This window comes from Coenobita brevimanus, chromosome 1 (assembly GCF_032717465.1).
Source record: "Coenobita brevimanus isolate Jiangsu-jjx chromosome 1, ASM3271746v2, whole genome shotgun sequence".
Classification (NCBI taxonomy): Eukaryota; Metazoa; Arthropoda; class Malacostraca; order Decapoda; family Coenobitidae; genus Coenobita; species Coenobita brevimanus.
Genome location: NC_136954.1, coordinates 62,136,594 through 62,162,585, shown reverse-complemented (window position 1 = coordinate 62,162,585; position 25,992 = coordinate 62,136,594). Strand labels below are relative to the sequence as shown.

The 25,992-nt window shown below is 40.7% G+C and overlaps 1 protein-coding gene across 1 annotated transcript in view; it reads left to right on the top strand.

Moving 5' to 3' along the window:
• LOC145399928 (uncharacterized) overlaps nt 1–25,134 on the top strand; it is a 120,780-nt gene extending 95,646 nt beyond the window's left edge. The window contains exons 3-9 of the mRNA XM_080272470.1: nt 5,691–5,746; nt 12,229–12,298; nt 14,468–14,725; nt 17,176–17,445; nt 17,683–17,754; nt 21,254–21,470; nt 22,691–25,134. Coding sequence (XP_080128596.1) covers nt 5,691–5,746; nt 12,229–12,298; nt 14,468–14,725; nt 17,176–17,445; nt 17,683–17,754; nt 21,254–21,470; nt 22,691–22,844 — 1,097 coding nt within the window. The 3' untranslated portion in view covers nt 22,845–25,134. The remainder of the gene's footprint in view (nt 1–5,690; nt 5,747–12,228; nt 12,299–14,467; nt 14,726–17,175; nt 17,446–17,682; nt 17,755–21,253; nt 21,471–22,690) is intronic.
• Nucleotides 25,135–25,992: the final 858 nt, after the last annotated feature.

The window sequence follows — 25,992 nt, the reverse complement described above, 5'->3', positions numbered from 1 at the left end:
TGAAACTGTGCCAACAGAGTGGAAGAAGGCTGTGATTGTACCCTCGTACAAAAATAAAGGTGAGCTAAGTGAGTGCAAGAATTATCGTGGCATAACTTTATTGAGTGTGGTGGGAAAAGTATATGGAAGAAGTATTATAGAGAAATTAAGAGAGATGTCAGAAGTTTTAATAAGTGATGAACAGTTTGGCTTTAGGAGTGGCAGAGGATGTGTAGATCAAGTATTTGCGGTAAGACAGATTGTGGAGAAGGCTTGTGAGAACTGCAAGGTGTTTATGGCATTTATGGATCTGAATAAAGCATATGACAAAATAGAGAAGGATTGAGGAAGGTTTTTACACATGTACGGTGTAGATGGTAAGCTGCTGGGTGCCAACAAGAGGTTTTATGATGGTAGTGAGGCATGTGTAAGGGTAAATGGGCATCTAAGTAAATGGTTCACGATCAGTTTGGGCGTACGACAAGGTTGTGTGGTGTCCCCATGGTTGTTCAGCATATATATGAATGGGGTGATGAGAGAAGTAAAAACACGGGAAATGGAGAGAGGAATGGCGTTGGCATTGAGTGGTGATGGATGGAATATCTCAAATTTGTTGTATGCTGATGATGCAGTATTACTTGCATATACTGGACAAGAAATTAGTAGACTAGTGCAGAGTTTTGTTGCTGTCTGTGTGCCTTGAAAGTAAATGTAGAAATGAGTAAAGTGATGGTTATTGATATAGAAAGTGACTCCCAGTGTGATGTTACAGTGACTAGAGACCAGACTTGGTGAGAGAGTTCAAATACCTGGATACAGTGATAGAAAAGAGAGGAAAATATGCAAAAGAAGTGGAAAGTAGAGTGACACAAGGAAGGAAAGTAGCTGATGCTATGAAGGCCTTGATAAGAAACAGAGGCTTGAGTGTTGCAGCTGCGCGAGGCTTACATAAAGGGGTGTTAGTGCCAACTTTAACATATGGATGTGAGACTATGGTGTGGTGTGAAAATAAGAAGTCAAGAGTGAGAACAGTGGAGATGAGACTGTTGAGGAATGTATGTGGAGTACAGAGAGTGGATAGGATACGAAATAATGTGATTAGTGAAAGATCCAGAGTGAGGAAGTCTGTTGACACCAGAATCGAGGAGAGTGTACTGAGATGGTATGGTCACGTGGAGAGAATGGATAACAATAGAGTGGTGAAAAAGGTGTATCTGAGCGAGGTAGGCCAAGAAGGTGGAGGGATATGATGGATGAGTGTGTGAGGAAGAGAAGTTGGGAAGTCGGTGAGGTTAGAGGACTGACGAGATCTAGCTGGCTGGATGAATGTTGTGAGAAGTGCTTGATAAGGGATTTGGCACCCCGTTTTATCATGACAGCGTCCGGATTGACTCTATCGGATACATTTATGTGAAGCTACAGGATGTGGTGAATGTTTTTGGCGTATCAGATACAGCCAGGATTCCGGGGCTTGAATAATGAGTGAATGGAAACCTGGACCATTGAACTGGGCAAACTTGGGCTGTCTGGACGTTGCTACTCCTCACCCTGCCCTATGGTGGGACAGGAGGTCCGGGTTATGATGATGATGATGAAGATTACTTTTCATTTCTAATTGGTATCTTGAAAATTGTTCTGTAAGGCCTCATTATTTCACTCTGCCCCCCTGCCCCCTTTTGTGTGTGTGTGTATCTACCTAATTGTGATATACAGGAAATGAGCTTCGCTTGTGAGGTCCCGTCTCTGTTTCTCAGTAAGTCAAATTTAGCTTTAAACTCGTTTAAGTTTTTAGACTGGACGATTTCTTTGTCCAAGCTGTTCCACAGGTCTATACATCTATAAGGAAAAATATATTTCTTGATATCCTTCAAGCAGCTTGGTTTCTTCAGTTTCATTCCGTGTCTTCTTGTTACTCTCTTACACCCATAAAAACAAATCATCTTTGTCAATTTTATCTACTCCCACCATGGTCCTGAACACTGCAATCATTTCTCCTTTCTTTCTCCTTTCTTCTAAGGAAGGGAAATCCAGCTTTTCCAGTCTCTCTCTGTACAACAGATCTGCCAGACTGGGGACCATTTTGGTTGCTGTTCTTTGTATTCTCTCAATCTTGTTTATATCTTACTTTTTGTGTGGGGACCACACTACTGCTGCATATTCTAACCTGGGGCGAATCATGGCCACTATCAATTTTTTCATCATCTCCTCACCCATATAATGAAAGGCTACTCTTATATTAGTTAGGAATTTATACATCTCTCTAACAGCCTTGTTAATGTGTTTTTCAGGTGACAAACTGTTCTGGACCAGCACTCCCAAATCTTTCTCTTCTCTCGCTTTTGTGATCGATTCATTACCCATCAGATAATTCAATGATGGCCTCTCGGTACTTTTACCCATTTCCAATATTTTACATTTCTTTGCATTAATTTTCATTTCCCACATCCGGCTCCAACCGTGTATCCTGTCCAGATCCTCCTGCAGCATTTTACAATCCTCCTCAACCTGTACCTTCCGCAAGATCTTTGCATCATCAGCAAACAGACTCGCATAACTGTTCACTCCATCTACCATATCATTTACATAAATCGGGAACATTACTGGCGCCAACACTGAGCCCTGTGGGACTCCACTTGTTACTTTCCTCCATCCAGACATCCTGTCCCTTATTACTGTTCTCATTTGTCTGTCTCTCAAAAAGTCTTTCATCCATTCCAGGAGGTTCCCCTTCAGTCCTCCTATATGCTCTAGTTTCCATATTAGTCTCGTATGAGGTACCTTGTCGAAGGCCTTCTCCAAATCTAAATACACACAATCCACCCGACCATCTCTCTCCTGTAGCACGTCAATCGCTCTTGAGTAAAAACTCAACAAGTTAGAAACACATGACCTTCCACTTCTTAATCCAAACTATCAGCCAAAATATTCATCTCATCCAGATATTTTATCCATCTAGCTTTCAGTTTCTTTCGCACAATTTTGCGACCATGTTGATTAGGGACACTGATCTATAATTCAGGGGTTCTTCCCTGTTTCATCCCTTATATATTGGTACCACATTTGCCCACTTCCATTCTTGAGGCACTTCCCCTCTTCCGGAGAACACACAATTAAACTGTGAATCTTATCCGCCAGTTGTTTTCTGGATTCCTTCAGTACCCAATTAGAGATTCCATTTGGTCCTGGGGCTTTCCTTGCATCTTAAGTTTCCAGTACAGTAATTTATACACTTCCTGTACTTCCACTTTTATATCTTTTATCACTACATTTCTAATCACTCCCACCCCTTCCACAAACTTCTTTTCATTAGTGAAAACTGATTGGAAACATTTGTTCATTATTTCTACTTGCATTGCTGCATCTTTATAGACCTCTCCTTCTACTTTCAGTTTGGTGATTCCTTCCTTTTGTTTCAGTTTGCCATTGACAAATCTGTAAAACAGTTTAGGTTCATCCTTGCATTTGTCTATTATACCTTTTTCAAAATTCCTTTCTTCCTCTCTACGTATTCCTGTGTATTCTAGTTCTTTTATATTCCTCCTTTGTTCTGTTGTTACCTCTCTTTCTCCAATTGTTCCACACCGTATCTCTCTCTCTCTCTCCTTTTTTTTTTTTTTTTTTGCTATCATACACCATTTATTAAAACACTCCTTTTTCCTGTTTTCTTTCTCCCTTACTCTTGGCACAATATTTTCCACACCTGAATTATAGAAGCCTAGAAAAATATCCCACTTCTTCTGTATCTCTCTTGATTCTCTGAATTTTCCCCAATCTGCATTTTCAAAAATTTTTCTCAAACCTGTAAAGTCTGCTTTCCCAAAGTTGTATCTTCCCTGCCTATAAAGCTCGTCTCTTGGCTCCACGTTCTCTGTTATCATCCGGAACTCAGTGACCAGATGATCACTTTTTCCAATAGGACACAGATATTCCAATGATTCTATTACAACGGGTTCTTTGGTAAACAGTAAGTCTAGTCTTGCTGGTGTGTCCTTACCTCGGAACCGTGTCTCTTCTTTGACCCATTGCGTCATCACATTGTTCATTGTTATATTTAATAATTTAGTGCCCCACGAATCTTCGCTGCCTTCTGAGTCCCATTCCTCCCAGTTCACCTCATTACAATTGAAGTCACCCATTAAAATTATGGTGTTGCTTTTCTCAGTCATTTTCTGTAAATAATTAGCCATGTCTGACAACATTTCCCGGTATTCATCGTCAGTCCATGCTCCTGTCTTAGGGGGAACGTACACTACTGCCATATCTCTTTTACTATTCTCTTCAGTTTCTAATTTCATATTTATCACTTCGGCCCTGCCTTCTCCCATTTCCACGGTATTTACATTCATGTTGTTCTTCACTGTTATCCTCACTCCTCCTCCCGTTTTTTCTTTTCTGTCTCTTCTCCACAGTTTGTATTTACCATCACCCATATGAACATCAATATCTTCTCTTAATTTGGTCTCTACAAAACACATAATATCAGGTTCATGTACCCTCAAGAAATCGTTGATTTCTAGCCTTGCCGATATTAAACCATTAACATTAGTATATGCCACCTTCCAATTATTTTTGATGTTTTTTATACCCTCTTTTCTCCTCTCCACCGGTACCACTTCCTTAATTTCTGATCCATGACTCTCCAATAAAACACTGTCTTCTCTTCCTCCGTTCTCTGCTCGTTTTTTACATTTGCTTCCTTTACTGACTCCTTTATTTTAGCTCGTTCTTCCTCATTTGCATCTCTCCTTATCCAAACATCTTTGAACCCTTCCTTGTCCGGTAATTTCCATGTTCTACTGATAATTTCGTTTACTGTTGCCTGAGACTTAAACTTTACCTTCAATGGCCTTGCCCCTCCTTCCTCGTACTTTCCTAACCTAAACACCTCTTCAATCTCTTCTTGAGCTTCGTTGTTTTCCTCCATGACTACTAATATTATTCCTTTAACCTTACTCATTTCTTCTCTTTCTCTTTCTGATATTATTGTCATACGTTTTTCTTTAACTCCTGAAATTATTACGCATTTTTTCTTATCCGCTACATCCCTAACTAAAGTGTGTGTGTGTGTGTGTGTGTGTGTGTGTGTGTGTCAGAAAGTCCTTGGTAAATTACAGACAAATTGCCTATCCAATTGCCATTGCTACCCACAAAGTAGAGTTGCCAATTTCCTTCAGAGTACAGTTGGAGAAATTATGATACAGTACTGTAGTTTGGAACACATCCTTGACAGAATGAGCTCTATCTGTACCAGTATAATGTAAGTGATTACATCATTCAGGGCAGTGGCGTACTTGGAGGGGGGGGGGAGCTGCCCCCCGGGCCCCCAATTGAGGGGTGCCCCAAAAAGTCCTAAAAATTTATATAAAAATTTATAAGCTAATTTATATATATATATATATATATATATATATATATATATATATATATATATATATATATAATCCCAACAGTCCCGGCTGAGATATTAGATAAGTTTTGAGAATGAGGGGGGCTAGGTTCTTTGCGGGGGCCCCCCTCCAGGAGGGGGGTCGCCCCCGCAAAGAACCTAGCCCCGCCTGGGGGCCCCCGCAAAGAACCTAGCCCCCAGTGCCCCCAAATCTCTAGGTACGCCCCTGATTCAGGGTCAAAGGCCCTTAACTTATGTGATTGATCTGAGGGGTTCTAAAAGAATCTGATATTGTAAACTGAAATAGGTCTTTTCTTTATTTCAGGGAACCAAGCGATGAAGGCAACCGATATTCCGTTCACCTGTGAGGGTCTGCCACAGGTGAGCTAATTTAATGTTCAGTAACTTTACCACTTAACTCCACTCTTATGCTTTGTCGGAGTATACAGTAGACCCTCGCTATAGCTGACTAACTGGAGGAAAGCTAGGTCCGTTAAAGTTGATGGGCCTAGTTCTTTATATCTGATCTCCCTCCCCCCTCTTCCGCGAGGTGGGATTTCAAGCATGTTTGAAAATGAATAAATACAACATCATATTCTAGTAATAAAAAGAAACCTCTACCAACTTTACACTAACTTGGCCCATAATTTCACCCTTTTGCAACATATTCCACGTTCAAGTCATAGCACTTCTTCATGACTGGTTCTGTATTACTAAAGTGTTATTACAGTTCAAGTCTCATTGGGGGGAGGGCAATTTCAGGCCAGGTTGGAGTAAAAATGGTAGGAAACACATGTATTGTACACTCTACCTGTATACTAAATCAGGACTCTTGCTAACTGCCGATGGTTGCGTGCCATTTGGCTCGTAAGGTTTCAGATTTACGAGCCAAATAAATTTTTAGTAGCCAATCTGACTACGAGCCGAAATATTTTACGAGCAAAAAATATATTTATTTATTTACACAGTGTGATGATTAGAATGATATAATGAGGTTTTAAACATTCACAGTGGCGACAAGAGAAGACTTAATAATCGATCACAACGTGCTTTGAGATTTACTTATTTTGTAGTTTACTGGTTTTGAAGTGGATGTATTTTCTCCTCGCCAAAAGGCGACTTACATGAAAAATTAGTTCGCCAAAAGGAAAAAATACTCGCATTTGCGAGCTGTGGCTCACCAAACAAGAGCCCTGTAAATGGATTTACATTGCTTACACTGCCACTTCTTTTATAGGCTGTACAGTGAGTTAACTGTCATTTATTGTCACTGCCAGCAAAGATGTCTCCTAGTGGCTCTTATATTCATTCATTCATTGCCAGACGCCATGTATCCCAAACGGGGTGGCCAAAGGCTTAGAGTTAATTGTTTTTACAGGGAGGGACACTAATCCTCCACCAACCCCACTTGACACGTAGGGAAAACGTTATGCCAACAGCATCTTGTGTTCCCTGGCGGTCACCCATCCAAGTACTAACCAGACCCAACGTTGCTCTTATATCACATCTGTTAAAGAGAGTCTCAAGGTGCTGGGGGTGGGGTCCTGGAGGCTGCAGGATCCTAAGGCTGTGTGGAGGCTGGTTGAAGATGTTGATCATACAGACACAGTGGAGGTCTCTGACTTTGTGTGGAGTCTCTTTGCAGCAGGAGAGGGCACAAGGTAGAAAAAACTGGGAGATCTTAGGCTGCATCAACCTTGGCTGTGGCTGCATTAATCCCCGCATTTTGAGCCACATGACCTCATAATGTTGAGCCAGAGGTCCTTCAACTTTGTCTGTGATGGTCAGGATTGTATCCACAGCATCAGTGCCTGCAGCTACAGGCAGTTCAGGTGCCTCCTCCTCCTCCTCCTCCTCCTCTGCTTCTTCTTCTTCTACTGATGTCTTGTCTTCCTATAGTTCTGCCACAGTCTCATCCTCCATCTGGTGATAGTACCTAGGCACACCAGCATCCTCATCCAGCCACTCTTGCAGCTCCTCCTCAGCAGGGTTCCCATGCCATGCAGCTGTCAACATTTCTGCCATCCTCAAAATCATGCATTAATGCTTGAGTTTTGGGAATTCTGAGGAGTTAGCACCACCCATTTTTGGGTGTGGCATGTGCCACTTTCTCCCACACCTCAGCCCAGTTGAAGATGGTGTCCTTTAAGGTGTATTTCTTGAAACTGTGAAGGGTTTTCCTGCCTCTGCTGTCCATATAGTCATCATTGTCCATCCCATCCTCGGTCACAATGAGACACTGTTACAGGCAGAGGTTTCTGTAGTGCCTCTTGGCACTGGCTATGACTCCCTGGTCTATGGGTTGGATAAGGGCTATGGTGTTGGCTGCCAGGATTAAGGCTTTGGTTCACGTGTCCTTGCTGCAGAAATTGCCTGAGGAATGGTTGGCTAGTGTGTTGTCTAACAGCATCACTGCTTTCATGTCGTTAGGACTGGTGCTGCCTCACAGAACGGTCAGAGCTGTGTTAGAACCAGTCATTAATGATATTTTGGGCAAACCAGGCAGACTTGTTCCCATGGTAGTCCACAAGAAGCTTAGTCATGATGTCCTTGAATGACCTGGGTCACTTGCTCTTACTTTTTATTTTTTTTAATGTGTCCAACTCTGGGCATAGGCTTCACAGCCTACTCCCAAGGCCCAGCACTCCTCCTACTTACCATACACCTCTGTATGTCACCACTTCGATGCTAACACCCACTGTCCATATTGAATACATGCTAGAGCTGTCTCATACAGGACTGGTGTATTGGTATTAACGGGAGTATTTTTACGACGTGGGCGGGTCTTCTGGTAGATCAGTAAAGTCTGATTTTATTAAATTCAAATCCTTAAACTGTTCCCTGCCCCAGTGGGGATTTGAACCTGGGTCCGGTAGGACTGCAGGCCACCTCTCTGCCGATTGAGCTACTGCCTCCCCCTACTATGACTGGCTGTAGGCAGTGAAAGCTATGAGCTTTGGCACAAGCCAGAATGAACAGATGCACCTTCATTGTTGTATGCCCTGGAGTGCTACCAGTATCTTTGGAAGTCTGGGTGTTTTGAAGAAAGAGCACACCAGAAGAACCCAGTCTCATCAGCATTGCAGATTTGAAACTTACACAGGCCCTCCTCCCTCATCTGCTTCTGAAGATGCTGGACTAACAGCTCCACAGCATCAGCTTTAATGTAGAGCATATCCCCAGTTATAGCCTTGTTAACAGTGCCATGGTGCCTCCTGAACCTTCACAGCCATCCATCACAACACTTGGAAACCTTTGAATCCAAGGTGTGTAGCAGGCGTCTGTGTTGTCTCTCGGATGTTCAGGTCACTCACAAGGACACCCTCACCTCACTCCTGCATGTACCACTTACGAGTACACACAGTTTCATCTAGTTTCTCATTGGGCACCTTCCTGGTCCTGAACACATCCTTTCCCTTCCTCCCATTTTCTATTTTATTCATTGCCTCCATTGCTTTATCTTTAGCCATCAGGATGTCGTGAAGTGTTGTCTTCTTAAGCCAGTACTTACATGTGAGGTCAGCTCTGCTTGTGCCTTTCTCATGTGCACCTCCATGTTTTCAGCAGTGGTAATAATTCTCCTCTCTGCTTTTTCAGTAGAGGAGGTGCTGGGAAATTCCTTACTAGAAGCCATTTTTTAAACAATCAGAATTGGAAAACACCTGACAAAGTCAAACTGTGAGATGCATATGCGATTGTCTGCACATAGTAAAAGATGCGGCAAGACTGATGCTGATCACGTGATATAGTGTGTCCACAGACTTCGGTCCTGCCCAGGCCTATGGGAAGTACTGTATCCCCCAAATAGCCAAACTCGTCACCTCTTCCTGCCCGCAGATCTCCAATCTAGCCCAAGTGGTTGGGAAAAAATGCAGCCAACCTTGGTAATTGTGTTCTTAGTCACTCCATGCACAAGGAGCTGCCCATAAGGGCCACATGATGTGTCCCCTGTAATGGACAGTGTATGTTATAACAAAATAACTGTTCTGTGAACTCAGTGTGTCCAGAAGAGCTACATGATTCGCCCCGTTTAACAGACATTGTGTGGTATAGCCGATGGACTGTTCTGCAGCCTTCGTGTATTATGTGCTGTGTTTGTTTATCTATAGCCGTACACCTTAGTCCCATAAGGGGTGGCCACAAACACGTCACCTTCATGTCACCCTGTCCCCTACCATATGCTGCCCTCCCTCCAACTCACACCCTCCCCCTCTCATACACCTCTTCACTCGATCCCTCCATATCCTTGGTCTTCCCCTACCACTCCCCTCCTCTGCCTCACTTACTTAAACTCTTCTCATTAGTCTTTTACACTCCATCCTGTTCACATGGCTAGACCACCTTAGTGTTTATCTCCTGACGCTTTGTATCACATCCACCACACCACAATGCTCGTTCACTTCCTAATTTGTCAGTCTCTCTCTCCATGTAAGTCCTTATCCGCCTTTTTAATAACTAATTTCTGCTGCTCTCACTCTTGACTTGTGTCATTCCAACAAGGTCTTAGCGTCACTTCCATACGTTAGAATTGATGTCACAATACTATCATGCAGTTACTTATTTTTTAAATACCCTGTATATACATATACTGTATATCTATATCTGTCTACCTATATCTATCTATCTATCTATATAATTATATATATATATATATCCATGCTCACTTCAAAGAATCAGCAACCTATCTTCCCTGTTGTATCTTTTCAAGCACTTCATCCTGTAAGCTTCCATCCTTACTCATCACACTAGCCAAGCACTGTACTTAGGTGCTTTCGTGGCATCCAGCAAATCTGATATTCGCCATACTGGGATCCGTTATAGCGAGGGTCTGTTGTATTTGATCTCTCTCTCTCTCTCTCTCTCTCTCTCTCTCTTTCTCAAAACAGTAGCTACAGTAGGCTAAAACTAACAATATAGGCTATGTTAAAGCTCTAATAAGTATGGTAGTAACTAATGTTGTGCAGTTTGGGACAGAAGTTCTCAATTCAATTTCCTCTGCCGGCAGATGAGTACCTACTCCTAAGATGAGAGAGGCTTAAATTTCTTGTAGAAGATTCTCTTTTATTGTTTTCTTTGCATTAAGGAAGAAAGTAAGAGATGGGTCATAGATATGCAATAGGCACAGTGGAATAGTGGCTAACTCTTGTTTGTGACTTTGCCACAAATCTTTCCCTACTCAGTGACGACCCCTCCCACAATACTCCGTCCTTTCTTGTACAGCACAGGGTTTTACTTTTTTCCCTCAAAACTTAGGGAGGTACTCAGAGTGTATCTAATAAATGCTTTATAAACATTAATAAATGTTTTGTAAGTGTATACCCAGCTGTGTCATCAGAGAGATATTAAGTGCTCACTTGATTTTTTTTTTTTTTTTTTTTTTTTTTTTTTTTAAGTAAGGAACTTCCTTCATCCCTTTCATTTTGGTGATATATCTTTTTATTTTATTGCTGCTGTCAGACCATGTCATGCAGCCTGAGAGACTTTTCAACCTGGAAGAATAATTTGGTATGGTATAATCCCATCCCTACCAGAGGGTTGTTGTAAACTGAATACCATCTGGAGGTGACGAGAATAAAATGAAAAATATGTCATTGAGCTGAAGGGATTAAGCTTAATGAGATTACTTAGCATTTGCAAGAGTCTAATATAAAAGCTTCCCTGGTACTGAAGGCATTAATTTACACATCAAATTAACACACTGTGAATGCACTGATAAGAAATAAAGCAGCAGTAAAAAGAAAAAAAAATCAGCATATACAGTAGTTTTTGGAAGGGTAAAATTTCACCTATGACCCCTCATTAATTCATGACATATAATTTATAGGTATTGACCACTTCAGTGATGATATTATTAAGCTCTTATAGATAAGGAGTTGAAGAAGGCTAACTATAACTTGCCCCTCCTAGTTTGTAAAATCTGTACATAGCTGAATAAAATCTTTTGAAGGTAGTAAGGATATGAAGAATATGATGTCATCCAATCGAAGACAGTGGAAATATAGCAAACTTGGAAATAAGGCATCACTACAAACTTGATTTTTTACTGCAACAACAATGGTGGGGTAGGGTGGGGTGGGGGGATAGCTTTTCAAGATTCAGTTTAAAACTTACATTTGTTCAGAAGTCCTCATTATGAGTCATCTTTATTTTTCCCATTCCTGGCAAGTCCTTTTTCCTATTAAGTCCATGTTATTACTGAAAAATTGCCTATTTCAGCTCCATATGGGACTGTGAAACTGATTTGATATAATTTTGCTCCAATTACAGTGTTTATAAGGAAAAAGTTGTGATATTTTGGAACACATCCTGGACTTATTACAGGATGGAGAAAGGACTGTCTGTAGTTGTTGTATTTGTATCTAGAGGTGGTGCCTGATAATGAAGTCCTTAATTTCTTCCCCTCCCCCCTTTTTTGTTTTTTATCACTGTGCTGTTGATTAGTTCACCCTTGTATGTTTTTCTCTTACCTTGCTTTCTGGGTCCTGCCTCACCCCATCTTCTGGTAGGAAAAACAGGTTGAGATAATGAAGTTCTTTTTTGCATGCAGCAGATCAGCTGTCAAACTGTTTTCCTTGGTCTGTAAATCCCTTAGCCTGTGACCACCAGTTTGAAAATGCAATGTGTCCAAGCATCTCAGAATTAATGGAACTTTCATTTGGATCTCTTCTTTATTTTTTTTTTTAGAAAGACTACTTTGTTATTCCTTTGTATTAGAAAGAAGAAGTATTTGTGCTTCCTGTGCATTAAAAAAAAGTCACTATATTTGTATGTGATGTAGTGCATACTTTCTTTTCTCCCATGTTTGTATCTTATAATACCATACTGTTAATTTCTTTATTTAATTATCAGTTCATGCTTTTCAGAACCCTACCACATCCTTCCATGTTCCCAGTGCATCCTCGAAAGAGCTGAACTTCCATAGCAGAGAATGTGGTAAGTTTGGTATTGTACATATAGCTCCAGTACAGTATTATGAAATCATTTCACTTAGTATAATAGGAAAAGTGTATGGTAGGATACTTATTGACAGAGTTAGAGAAAGAACAGAGGAATTAGTTGGAGAAGAACAGGGAGGCTTTAGGAAGGGAAGAGGTTGTGTAGATCAGATATTCATTCTTAGATCTTTAGTGGAAAAGTTTCTAGAGAAGGGAAAGAAGTTGTATGCGGCTTTCATGGATTTGGAGAAAGCATATGACAGGGTGGATAGACAAGGATTGTGGAAAGTATTAAGAATATATGGAGTAAATGGAAAGTTGTTGATTGCTGTGAAGAGTATGTATGATGGTGCTAAGGCTGCAGTGCGTGTGGATGGTGAACTAAGTGAATTTTTCTCTTTGAAGGTTGGGTTGAAACAGGGATGTGTCATGTCTCCATGGTTGTTTAATCTGTTCATGGATGGGGTAATAAAAGAGGTACAAGGTAGGGTAGTGGATGTTCGAGTGGCCCTAGTGAGAGAGGATAGTGTTTGGAAACTCCCTGTACTGTTGTTTGCAGATGATACTGTGTTGTTGGATGAAGACGAAGGGGAGCTGCAAGGCTTGGTGGATGAGTTTGGGAGAGTGTGCAAGAAACGGAATCTAAAGGTGAATGTAGGGAAGAGTAAAGTGATGGTCTTTGAGAGAGGTGAAGTCAGTGAATGTACAGCAAGGTTGGATGGTGAGGAATTGGAAAATGTGAGTACGTTTAAGTACTTGGGTAGTGTGATGAGTAAGGATGGAGGTTTGGAGGGTGAAGTGCTTGAAAGGGTACAGCAGGGAAGAAAGGTTGCTGGTTCTTTGAAAGCAGTGATAAGAAACAGGGAAGTGAACATGGAAGTGAAAAAGTTACTACATGACAGTATTGTGATACCAACTCTAACGTATGGAAGTGAAGCTTGGACATTGTTGGAAGGACACAAGTCAAGAGTGAGAGCAGTGGAAATGAGTTATTTAAGAGGAGCCTGTGGAGTCACATGGAGAGACAGGCTGACGAATGAGGATATAAAGGAGCGTTGTGGTGTGGATGTGGATGTGATAGGAAGTGTTATGAGGAATTCACGAGGTGGTTTGGCCATGTGGAGAGGATGGAGGGTGAAAGACTGACGAAGAGAGTGTATGTGAGTGAGGTGGAGGGGGGAAGAGGGAGGGGGAGGCCGAGGATGAGATGGGGGGATGGGGTGGAGAGGTATATGAGAGAGGGGGGTGTGAGTTGGGAGCAGGGCAGTGAAATGGCGGGGGACAGGACGACATGGAGGCGATTTGTTTGTGGCCACCCCAAACGGGATTGAGGCGTCTGACAATAGATAGATAGATTTCACTAGTATATACATATTTTAAAAAAAATGAAATTGGTGTATCTCTTTTGTTCATACTTTTAGAAAGGGTCAGTAAATACCTCTACTGTATTCATTTCCATTATTCGGGGTGGTGACTTAAAACACGGGTGAATTATACCCCATGCTGAATTAAGAACATTATTTCAAAGTTGGTTAGTATTTCCTTATGAAAATACTTTCAGTTTGTGGGTGAGCAAGGGTTGTGCTGTTTGTTTCATCGTTTCGTTTCATTATTAAAGGCTCCAACGTGCTTGCATGCATCAGCCTTGGTCACCTAATGGCGGCTTTCCACGCTGCATGATCCATTGCAGCCTCCCTGTTCAGTCCTTAACCCTGAGGTCATACTTAATGACCTCGTCCCATGTCTTTCTCAGTCTACCCCTCATAACCCCACCCCCAATATTAACACTTCTCACCTTCCTCGCCAAATTATCATCCCCCATCCTCTCCACATGTCCAAACCATCTCAATCTACCTCTCCTCATCACAACACCAATACACTCCAGTCCCACCCTACCTCTCAACTCTTCCATCGTAATCTCAGTCCCCCCTGTCCTTGCACGCAGGGACGCACTACACATCCACGTAATCATTGTCATTTCTGTACGTCTGAGCCGGCGAATATCTTCCTTCTTTACTGCCCAGGTCTCACTACCATGTCTCACTACTGTATTTACTGTATCTTGATATTGTACTGCCATGTGGGCTGTGTAACTTGTCTGTCAGTTCTTTCCAAGTTTTTGTCTTTGCCTTATACTGTACACTTGAATTGTACTATTGTTTTACAGATAAGAATGATAAGAATATATACCAAAAAAAACCCATCGCCAAATGGACCCAAGAGGACTTATTCAACTTTATGCGATACTCCTTGGGCCCAAAAAAATCTTTAGGATTCAACTTGTCTGAAGTGAGTCAGGTCCAAGGTGCTGATCTCCTGAACTTGGATGAGAGCAAATTCAGACGGGTCTCTGAAGAATATGGAGCGGAACTGCATAGATTATTTCAAGAGCACAGGACGAGGGAGGAGCGGAAGACACATCAAAGTAAGATTATCAGTATTTTTATTGTGGCTGTTGGCCTTGACCACATCATTCCAGTGATGTACAGTAGAGACTGTGTAGATAATATTTAGTCTCATTCAGGACTGATGTACTGTACTTGTATTTAGCAGGGTGCTATATGATGTGTTGGCCCTAATGTCTTCACTATTAGAGGACCTTCTTAAGGTAAATGAAAATGACAATTTCAAGAACACAGTAGAAAAACCAGTCCTGTAGTGAAGGACATGACCATAAATGTTGATACAAGGACAAGCAAAGGCAGGATGAAAAATCTGCTTCGGCAGTGAAGCTGTTGTTAGAGGTACAGTATTACAGTAACACCAATCTTTCTTTCATTACTTGTAATGATGAGATTTGGGCATGTGGAATGTAATAGAAAACAGGTAGCTAATAAGGAGAGTGTCTAGAAGTACTGGTGATGGGAAATTGAGAAGAGAAAAATAGACAAGGGGTAAGGAGGAGTATGAGAGAGAGACAAGAAGTGATTGAGGGAGTACCAGGTTCTCACTGTATGCCTCATATTTTTGTTTTATATATATATATATATATATATATATATATATACACGCAGTATATGTTAATTCCTTAGTAAATTACAGAATTATTGTCACTTGAAATTTCAGACTATTACAACTTAATTCATAAACTTGATACTGTAACTTTAAGGGAACTGGCAGATCTGCTTAGGTAACAATGGACTTTTAATGATTTTTTATTTTTGTGAACAAAATAACAAAAAAGAAGATTGAAAAATGTCTTTAATATGAGGACTATCCCCCCCCCCTTTTTTTTTTTTTTTTTTTTTTTTTTTTTTTTTTTTTTAATGCAGTAGAAGCAAAGTTGTAGATAAAAAATTACATAGGGGATTAACCAGGGTTATGGAGTTAGAGTCATGAAGTCATTTGTTTTATGTTGGAGTCGGTAAAATTCCCAGGACTCGGACTCCAAGCTTTTGGGTTCTGAAATGGTATCAGTCATCTCTTTTCAATACTTTATTCAGTTTATTTTACAACCATGTATAATGGTTTGTTCGTTATTATGCAAGCATTATAGGTAGAGAATTTAAAATGAAGATTTAAGAATTGCATTTATCAAAATTCATGAATATTATTTTCATTTGCCTGCATCATTTCCATGTGCCATGTTATTAGTAGAGTATATTCTTAAGTCGGAGTTGGAGTCAGAATCGTACTTGTCAAATTTCTGCTGTCGGAGTTGGGAAATATCACTGACTCCACAGTAGAAAGTGTTTTAATTTTGAGAGATTTAGCTTATAATACCAATGTGTATCTATCTCTTTATTCAGTTAAAAATCTTCACCATACTGAAGGGTTTGCTGTTAACACTTGAGGGTATTTTGGTTTTATGTGAGTTGTAGCTGGTGATAATACAGTATATATTTCTTTCTCATTGTTCTTCAGCAGAAACAGTTAAAAGAAAATCACAGTTCAAAGGATTAAGAGTAGCTGTTTGAGTTTTATTATACTGTACAGTATTCTGTAACTATGGTAGTATTGTATATCCTTCTCGTTCTTTGTTCAACACCGTAAGCAGAACTGTGCACCGGAAACCATGTTAGAGGCTAAAGTAGATAATGTAGGCTTATTTCAGAAGGGTATATTTAAGACTGACGAAGAGAGTGTATGTGAGTGAGGTGGAGGGGGGAAGAGGGAGGGGGAGGCCGAGGATGAGATGGAGGGATGGGGTGGAGAGGTATATGAGAGAGGGGGGTGTGAGTTGGGAGCAGGGCAGTGAAATGGCGGGGGACAGGGCCACTTGGAGGCGATTTGTTTGTGGCCACCCCAAACAGGATTGAGGCGTCTGGCAATGGATAGATCTATCTATCTATCTATCTGTAGCCTGACACCCTAATCCCGCAAAGGGTGGCCACAGACAAAACGGCCTCCAAGTCACTCTGTCACCCACCATTTGACTACCCTCCCCCCAACTCACCTCCCCCTCCCTCATATACCTCTCAACTCCATCCCTCCACCTCATCCTCGGTCTATCCCTCCCTCTCCCTCCCTCCACCTCACCTACATACACCCTCTTAGTCAGTCTTTCATTCTCCATAGATAGATAGGTAGTATATTTAATGGTAGCATACTGTCTCCTTCTCCTTTGCTTAGCATTAAGCCAAACTGTACACCAGAAATCTCCACTTTTCAGTCTGCACTCTCCCCTTTGAGAGTTACACCCAGCAGTTGAAACTCAGATCTAGTTTTTAAATTTTGTGAGAGATTTATATAACAGTTGATATATATTTATCTTTCTTTAATCAGTAGTCAAAGCAGAGTTGTTTGGTAGAGATCACCCCTTCTTGGGTTGCAGTCTCCTTTTTGAAAAACATCTGCAGTCATTGAAATTTGAATTTAGTTATTATATTTTATGAGATGTAACCAGTGATCTTTCTCTTTCTCTCCCTTATTCAGCAGCTGAAGCGGAGATGTACAGCAGAAATCATCTCTTCTCAGGCTACACTCTTCCCTTTGAAAGTCATGCACAGCAGCAGTTTAAGCTTGAATCCTCTGTTGGCCTGGACGCTGCGGCTCCTTACGAACTCCAGTATGAGATGAAAGAGAGCAGAGGGCTTGGAGGAGGGGTGATGAGGCTAGCAGGAAATGCAAATCTACCAACAGCTGCATTCAAGTCATTCCCATCACTCACACATAGATCACCTGTGGAACATAATGGAGAGTCTGGTGAGATTTCTAGCTGAGTTTTGTTTACCACTTCAATGTGATTTCAAAAATTTTGTAGTTTAGTGGTAATGTCACAACTACCAGCATTGTGTACACTGGACATGCTGTTAATAATTCTCCATTTGGTGTGATTTTTCTTTCCTTGTTTTCTGGATCCTACCTCACCCCATCCTTAGGTAGAGTGAAAGGTCACGGTATGATGATGATGATGATGAATGTGTTTTTTCTCCCTCCTAGCACCGAACACCCCAGAGGAGCCCAAAATTGAGCCCCCTAAGAAGAGAGGACCAGGCAGACCAAGAAAACCAGGTAAGATCTTAGTTTAAACCTTTCAGTATTGTGACATCTTTTCACATCAGTCTTGGCACATCTTTACAGTTTTACCTAGTTCTTCAAGGATTCAAACTGGAGGAGGTTAAATCCATCCATCTATAGCCAGATGCCATAATTCTGTAAGTAGTGGTCATTTGGCTTTGAGTTAGTTGTTTTATGAGGAGGGGCACTAACCCTGCACCAACCCACTTGTTGACACGTAGGGAACATGTATGGGTTGGTTACATGGTTACCACCCAGCATTGTAAATGGTTTCATGGCCTACAGGAAACCACCTGGCTTGTCATTAAATGTAAAGTAACTTGAAAAGGAAAGAAGAGTACAAAAGAGTGACAGGAAAGATCGGAGAAACAGGAAGAGAGAGGGCAGGCACAGAAAGAGAGTGATAAAGATGAAGGAAGAAGTAGGCAGCACTACATCAAGTGAGTGGATGAAGGTTGTCATCCCTACCACCAGAGGTAAAATACAGCCTTTTTTTATTAACCCCTTCACTACATGCGGTTTCTCCTAGGCTACATAAAATTATCAAGGTATCAAGAAGAAACTAATTAAAAATATAATCAAATTCAAGGGTTTTACTCATTGACGGTGGTTGGTACACTTGGATATTATATTTCAGATCAGCACCAGAAGAACTTTGTTAAACTGAGAGAAATCTTAGCGATCATAGGTTTTAGGTTTAGAAACACTCTCAAGTAGCTTGTTCTTAGCTTTAGATTTAGATATACTCTCAGGTAACCTGCTCCCAGATTTAGGAACACTCTCTAGCAACCTGTTCCCAGCTTTTGATGTAGAAACACTGTCAGATAACCTGTTCTCTGCCATTCATATACAAAGGAATGTTATTTAGGCTAGCTTCAGATGATTTTGCTCAATCAAGAAATTCTAGTGGTCACAGAGTCAAAGTACATAGGGAGATGCACATGACTGATGGTTGTTTCCAAATGCAGTATTGTACCAGTAACTTCTTTAATCTTGAGAGATATTTCTTATTTTATTTTTGTTACTGCTAATCAGTGTATTCAGCATATGAGAGCACCCAAAAAGTGAAAGGGTTAATGAAGGCTGTATCTAACCCCTCCACTTCATAATTTCTCCTTAGATGAATAAAATCACCTGGAGATAGCATGAGTTTAATTAATAAAGGCATCTTTGTAGTATGCTAAGAGGTTAAACATGATATTTGATGAAATGGTCTCTGCTCCATAAGTATTGTGCGAGTGACTTGACTATAGAAAGCACTTTTTTGCCTGAAGTGCTCAGATATGGAAGATCCAGGAATTTTCAAGGTAGGACATTCTGTTGAAAATTCTGACTTTTATGCTGTCATTTTCCTCTTTCTGGATACTACATACATCACACGTAAGTGGGATAATAGGTTATCGTTTTGTTTTTAAAGGCTCCAACATGCTTGCATGCGTCGGCTTTGGTCACCTAATGGCGGCTCTTCATGCTGCACGATCTATTGCAGCCTCCCTGTTCAGTCCCTTAACCCTGTCATACTTAATGACCTCTTCCCATGTCTTTCTCGGTCTACCCCTCATAACCCCACCCCCAATATTAACACTTCTCACCCTCCTTACCCAATTATCATCCCCCATCCTCTCCACATGTCCAAACCATCTCAGTCTACCTCTCCTTATCACAACACCAATACACTCCAGTCCCATCCTACCTCTAAACTCTTCCATCTTAAACCCAACCCCCCCAGACCTTGCACGCAGGGATGCACTGCACATCCACGTAATCATTGTCATTTCTGTACGTCTGAGCCTGTGAATATCCTCCTCCTTTACTGCCCAGGTCTCACTACCATACAGCATTACACTCCTAACACATGCTGCATACAAAGACCCCTTAGCACGTAGGGAGAGTCCTCTCAATGTTAGGAGAGGCAAGAGCTCTCTGAACTTCTTCCAACCACTTCTCACCCTAGCCACAGAGCTAGCTCCAGCCCCACCTCCAGCACACCACATGTCTCCCAAATAACAAAACTCTTCCACACACTCAAGAGATTCACCAGCAAGTTCAATCCTTTCACGCCTGACAGTCTCCACCTGCTCTCCCCGACACGCCATACACATAAAATCAGCATTATCTCGCAGTCTACCTCTGATACCACTACATCTCTTGTGCACCCATTTAGCACAAACACTGCACAAGATGGAATTACAGTACTTCCCACGCTCTTGTGGCAAACTGCACACGGCCACTCTCCCTCGTCTTTGACAGTACCGCCACCAACCCTAGATATCATCACTTTTGTTTTATCTGCATTTACCCTTAAACCCTTGTGCCCCATACCATCTCTCCACTTCCTAAACCTTTCCTCTGCCTCCTTTTCGTTCTCTGCAATCAACACCAAATCATCAGCATACAACATCTCCCAATGGAGTCCGTTTCTGAAGTCACGTGACAGGGCTTCAAGTATCATGATAAACAACATGGGACTCAAAACTGACCCCTGATGCACACCAACATTCACGAAAAACTCATCACTTAAATCTCCATTCACTCTTACCTGGGTGCGAGCACACACATACACAGCCATAACCACCCTAACCAGCCACTCCTCCAAGCCAAGATTTCTCATTGCCTGCTTCACCACCTCTCTAGGGACTCTGTCAAAGGCCTTTTCCAAATCAACAAAAACAAAATACAGATCCCTTTTCTTACCAGTATATTTTTCCTGAAGCTGATGATAAACCACATACTGTATTACTATATAGTACATTCAACCCAGCACAGTAGGGTTGATTTGGGTTCACAAAGAAAATATGTTACTCTTCAGGAAATCCTCATTATATGTCAGGGAAGTGTTTTAAAGAACAATGTCACATCTTTTTCTTACAACCGGCCCTGTAAATTGGTAGAACCGGCAAGTCAGCTTTGCAGGTAATAGTGGAACATGAATATGCATTTTTTCAATAATTTAATATGGACCTAATTAGTTCTTGATGGGGCAGTAAAGGATTGGATGATGGATGATAAACATATATAGATAAAGATGATACAGTACAGTACATCAGTTTGATACCCTCCTCAGACAATGTCAAGTTCAAAGCAGAGCTTTGCTGTAGATATCTGCTTGTGAATCATTGATATTTGGTTTGGATGGTGACATGTCAGTCATAAATCCTCCAGCATAACAGTGAAGTCATATAATATCATGGTCAGAAAAAAAAGAAGTTAAAGTTACAAGTTACTCTAATAGGCCATTTATTTGGGACATTTTTTTTTTTCTGTAAGGCTCACAGTACAACACAGAAAAATTATCTTACTAAAGCTCTGTTTCTGCCTGTAAAGCTAATATTTCAGTTTCCTCTACCTTACAGTACCAGTTTTATGAAAAAAGTGTGAGATATTTTGAACATATCGCTGACTTACTGATGAGGACTGCCTGTATTGCACACTACTTTTGTCAGTGAAAGCACTTGAAGTTGGAATTACTTACAGCCACCCCTTTATTACACAGAAAATGAGCTTAAGAAGAAGAAGAAGAAAACAGGCCGCCTTTGGGAGTTCATCCGCAACCTCCTCTTGGACCCTGCCACATGCCCATCTTTGGTGCGATGGGAAAACCCAGAAGAAGGAATGTTCCGATTTGTTCAAGCAGAGAAAGTGGCACAGAAGTGGGGAGATCGGAAGCAGAATAAGGACATGAATTATGAGAAGTTGAGCCGAGCAATGAGGTGAGTGGAAGAGTGGAATTAAACTTTCTGGTATGTTGGATGAACTGTTAAAGTCATATGTGATTTGGCAACATAAATCTTCAGATAAAATGTGTTGCTCTATATCACTTTGCTTTTGTTGAAGTTTTTGTTTATGGCACAAGTGTGTAGGCATTCAGGCTACACATTACTGGTAGTAAAGTTGTTTGCTGTACTGAATACTTCTGATACAGTAGTTACGTACCTGGAATTCAGATGAATTTATTAAAAATCACAGTTTATGTGGTAGGTGGGGATGCCCACCATCCACTCATTCGATGTAGTGCTGCTCTCGGGTGCCTGCCCTTTCCTCTCCTCCATCCTTCTTTCCTTCCGTCCTCTCCTGTCTTTCTTTTCTTCATTCTTTCCTCGTCTTTCTGCCTACGGGTGACTTTACACTCCCTTTTCTTTCTATCCTTCATTCTTTCCCCTTCCTTCTGCCTATGGATGACTGTACACTGAGTGACATGTCAAATGGTTTCCTTTACACCAGGAAAGCATTTACTATGCTGGGTGGTAACCATATACCTGTACTGTAACCAGATTTTGGCGCCTGGTGGTAACCATATACTGTAAACCAGATTTTGGCACCTGGTGGTTTAGTGGGCAATTATGGCACTCCAGTCAGATTGAGCTGGTGAAGGTTTATATCCAAGGGGTGGTTGGGGTTTATTGCTCATGTAATGCCACTCGGGGATGAGTGAGGCTGGTCACTCTCATCTTGAGCTGGTGAAGGTTTATATCCAAGGGATGGTTGGGGTTTATTGCTCATGTAATGCCACTCGGGGATGAGTGAGGCTGGTCACTCTCATCTTAAATGTCAGGACCAACTTGCCTAGCCCCAGGCCCCTACACTTCTCATGGGGCAACATAGGATTGGATGATGAATGAATGAATGATGAATGTTGAGTATAATTTTACTGTACTGATATTAATCTTAATTATTGTAAATACTGACTTTGAAATATATACAGTATACATGTGAGGAGTACATCATATCACAGTGTTGTAATAGTACTTGAGCACTCTCATATTGCTCTTGTCTACCTGCTGACCAGACTTACATAGTAAAACTTCAGAAATATATAATAAGTGTGAAGTGCCACAAACCCTCTGCACATTCATATGAATTATAGATGAGAATTATAACTCATGATAACTTTAATGACTATGTTCTAGTAATGTTGACTCATTTGTTACAGGTATTACTACAAGACACACATCTTTGAGGCGGTTCTGGGTCGGCGGTTAGTGTACAAGTTTGGTAAAAATGCCAAGAACTGGAGGCCAACTAACCCAAACTTCCCTGATTACCATCACCCTCATGTCCAGCCAGTGTCATCCACACTCACTTAAAGTTTTGCACCAATTTTTAATGCTCGTACCTCATTTTTCTTTCATTAGTTGGTCATGTATGGTCATCTAAAGTGCTGTACAGATCATCTAAGTTTTTCAGTACTTTTAACTCCTGCTCAAGGACATAATATTTATTTATTCTTGTTGCTCCCAGGTTATTTTATTAAGCCTCTACGAGACATTTAAAGACTATATCTAACCCCTCCACATTGAGAAGTCTCATGTTTAATAAATTATCTGGGGATTGAAAGAATAAGATGAAGAAGGTATCATCATACTGAAGGAGTGAGAATGTTAACATTTTAAAGCTTAGTTTTCATTTGTAGTCTCCATTATATGCTGTTGTCTTGGGTTAAAAATTCAGTGAGACTCCTTTACTATATTAGTAGCATTGTTATGCTCCCGTACAGATCTTTGACATGGAAATATGATCGAATTACAATGTAGCAAAATTCTTCAAATGGTGATAATTGACTTAATCTTGAAGAATATTCAAGCTTTAATAAAGAATGAACTCTATAAAATGGCTAGAGAGCTGTTGTGAAGATGTGATATTGGATTTAGTCTCCAGAGTTATCACTGTAACACATTACATGTTATGCTCTCACTGTGTTGAAGGTAAAGCTTATATTAGTAGTGGTCCAACTTGTACAGTGTATATAACACTATATGTAAATGTATATATATGTATAGGCTTTTGTTATTTTATTGTTTATTGTTGTTTTATGTACATTATAGCTTTCCCTGTTACTGATGGGAGCTATAATGAACAGACCAAGTGAAGAGTGCCTTCTTAATTGCATGTGGGACCAATAAGACAGTAGTTCTAAAAGCCTTAAGTCATACATGTCTTAAGACACTATTCCTAAACTATGCAGGTACTGTGCTTTGCCACACAATTCTCTCTCAGTACCTCTTGAAATATGGCATTAGAAGTAGAGGATCACTGCTACCAAAGTCGTTGATGCTAACCTTACAGTGTGCCTCCCATCCACATATATGTTACAGATATTTCCAAAACTATTATTTTGCCTCAGAGGATTACAGTCAGCATGATTCTTCCTCAAGCATGAATGGAATTGTAAACCCCTATAGTCAACAAAGACATCCTCAGACTATTTTCCAGCAATCCTTCAAAAGAGTTGTAGTGAAATTTCTTTCTAATTAACCCCCAGCTGTTCTCCAGTGTGATCATCTCCATCCCCTCTGGTATTAAATTAATTATACATTTGAGTATTGCCCCTCAAGAAATATTCGTCATAACAACCAAATAATGCTTATTGACAATTCCTTAGGCACCAAAATGCTTACTGATCCTTCCTCAGGTACCAGAATGCTTATTGATCATTCCCTAGGTACCTAAATGCTCATTGATCCTTCTCCAGGCACCAAAACACTTACTGATCATTCCCCAGGTACCAAAATGCTTATTGATCCTTCCCCCAGTACCAAAATGCTTATTTATCATTCCCCAGGTACCACAATAAAGGTGTTCTTATGCAACTCAGTATCTTAAATAACACACAGTAAAAGCTGTTAATAAAGATCGGAGGTAGTGCCCTCATAATTTTCATTTCGTGGTGCTGCAGACAGTAGAGATGGCTTGTCGTTTGAAATGACAGTTTCCATGAAAATTTTAACTCTTTGAGTGGTATAAACTCAGTTGCAATGAGAAAGCATTATAAGTAAGGATGGAAGTGTAAGATACGTGACCTGTCCACAAAGTGTTTTGAAAATGCCTCATTAAATATTTGGCTTAAGCAAATAATAGTGGTGGGTAAGCTGGGTATGGTGCAATGATATTGTACTGTATTTCACTCAGCATTATTATTGCATTTATATTTCCTTTATCAGGTTCTCCAGTGTATCCTTACAATACAGTGGGCAATTTTTCTTGTATATTATGAAACCTGTTCTGTGGGTGTAGGTGGCATTTCAGCTATGTTCCAAAGACACCAGTTCAAATGTTTCCCTTGTTAATTTATGGAAGGTGTTATGTATTTTGTATGAACTGCACAACCCATGAAAACCTAGTACTTTGTAATGTTTCAAAACTCAGGAAATATGTTTTCATGCAGTCATTTCGTGTATGTATTCTTGGTCAGTTTTCCAAGTTTTCTTTTTATGGTGTAGACACATGCAATGAATGTTTCAAAACAGAAAGGGATGGTAGAACTGTAATACACAAATACTCAAAATATGTGCCAATGAAGTGAAACTGTAGTCATGATGTTCTGTAACTGCTCAGCTTTCATGAATTTCAGTGGCCTCCATATCATACTGAATAAAAGTATCCACATGTATATGCATTTTTTGTGTTCAGGATGCATGCTAAATGTAAGTATGCAGTCATTCATTTTGTGTATTATTGGGAAAAATTGTCATAAGAAAAACCTACATACAGTATATACAGTATTTTATTGCTTTTATGGTCCCAGACTCATGTGGATAGTTTTTAATTACATCCACACTTATTTTGCTTCATGCAGTAGTACAGTATAATAAATGCCTTCAGTGTTATCTGTCACCAGACAGTTTTATTCATCTTTGGAGGAATTTTGAACTGGGGGAGTAACATACTGTACACCAGAAATTAATCCTTCCATGACTGAGGACCCTCCAAAACTTGATAAAATGCTCTGGTAGCATAAGAACAAAGTACAGAAATTGTCATCATCATCATCATCATTTACTCCTGTTTTGCCCCATATAAACAGGAGAATAGGGGCCCAGGGCTAAGACTACTCAGGTTGGACATGTAAGGCATTGGTTGGGGACCAAACTCGGTGGCTGCTGAGTAGCATCGTGCAAGCAAGAAACCGAAACCACCCCTCAGGTGGAATCCGTACAGATTTCACATGGTTGGAGTGCCTAAACCCACTGAACCAACAGGTGTCATGTGGTCATATGATTACCACCCAGTGTAGGAAATGGTTCCCTGGAATACAAGGAACCACTTTGTCTGTTACTTGTTGTAGAGTCACCAGGAGAGAGAGAGCGAGGGAGGGACCAGCACTACATTGAGTGGATAACTGGCACCCCCACCTACCACTGTTACATACCAGTACTTCATCATACTGAAGGGGTTAAAGCCATGGAAATGTTTGAGCAATCGTGATCTTTTATCACCCATCCTACTCTACTGACA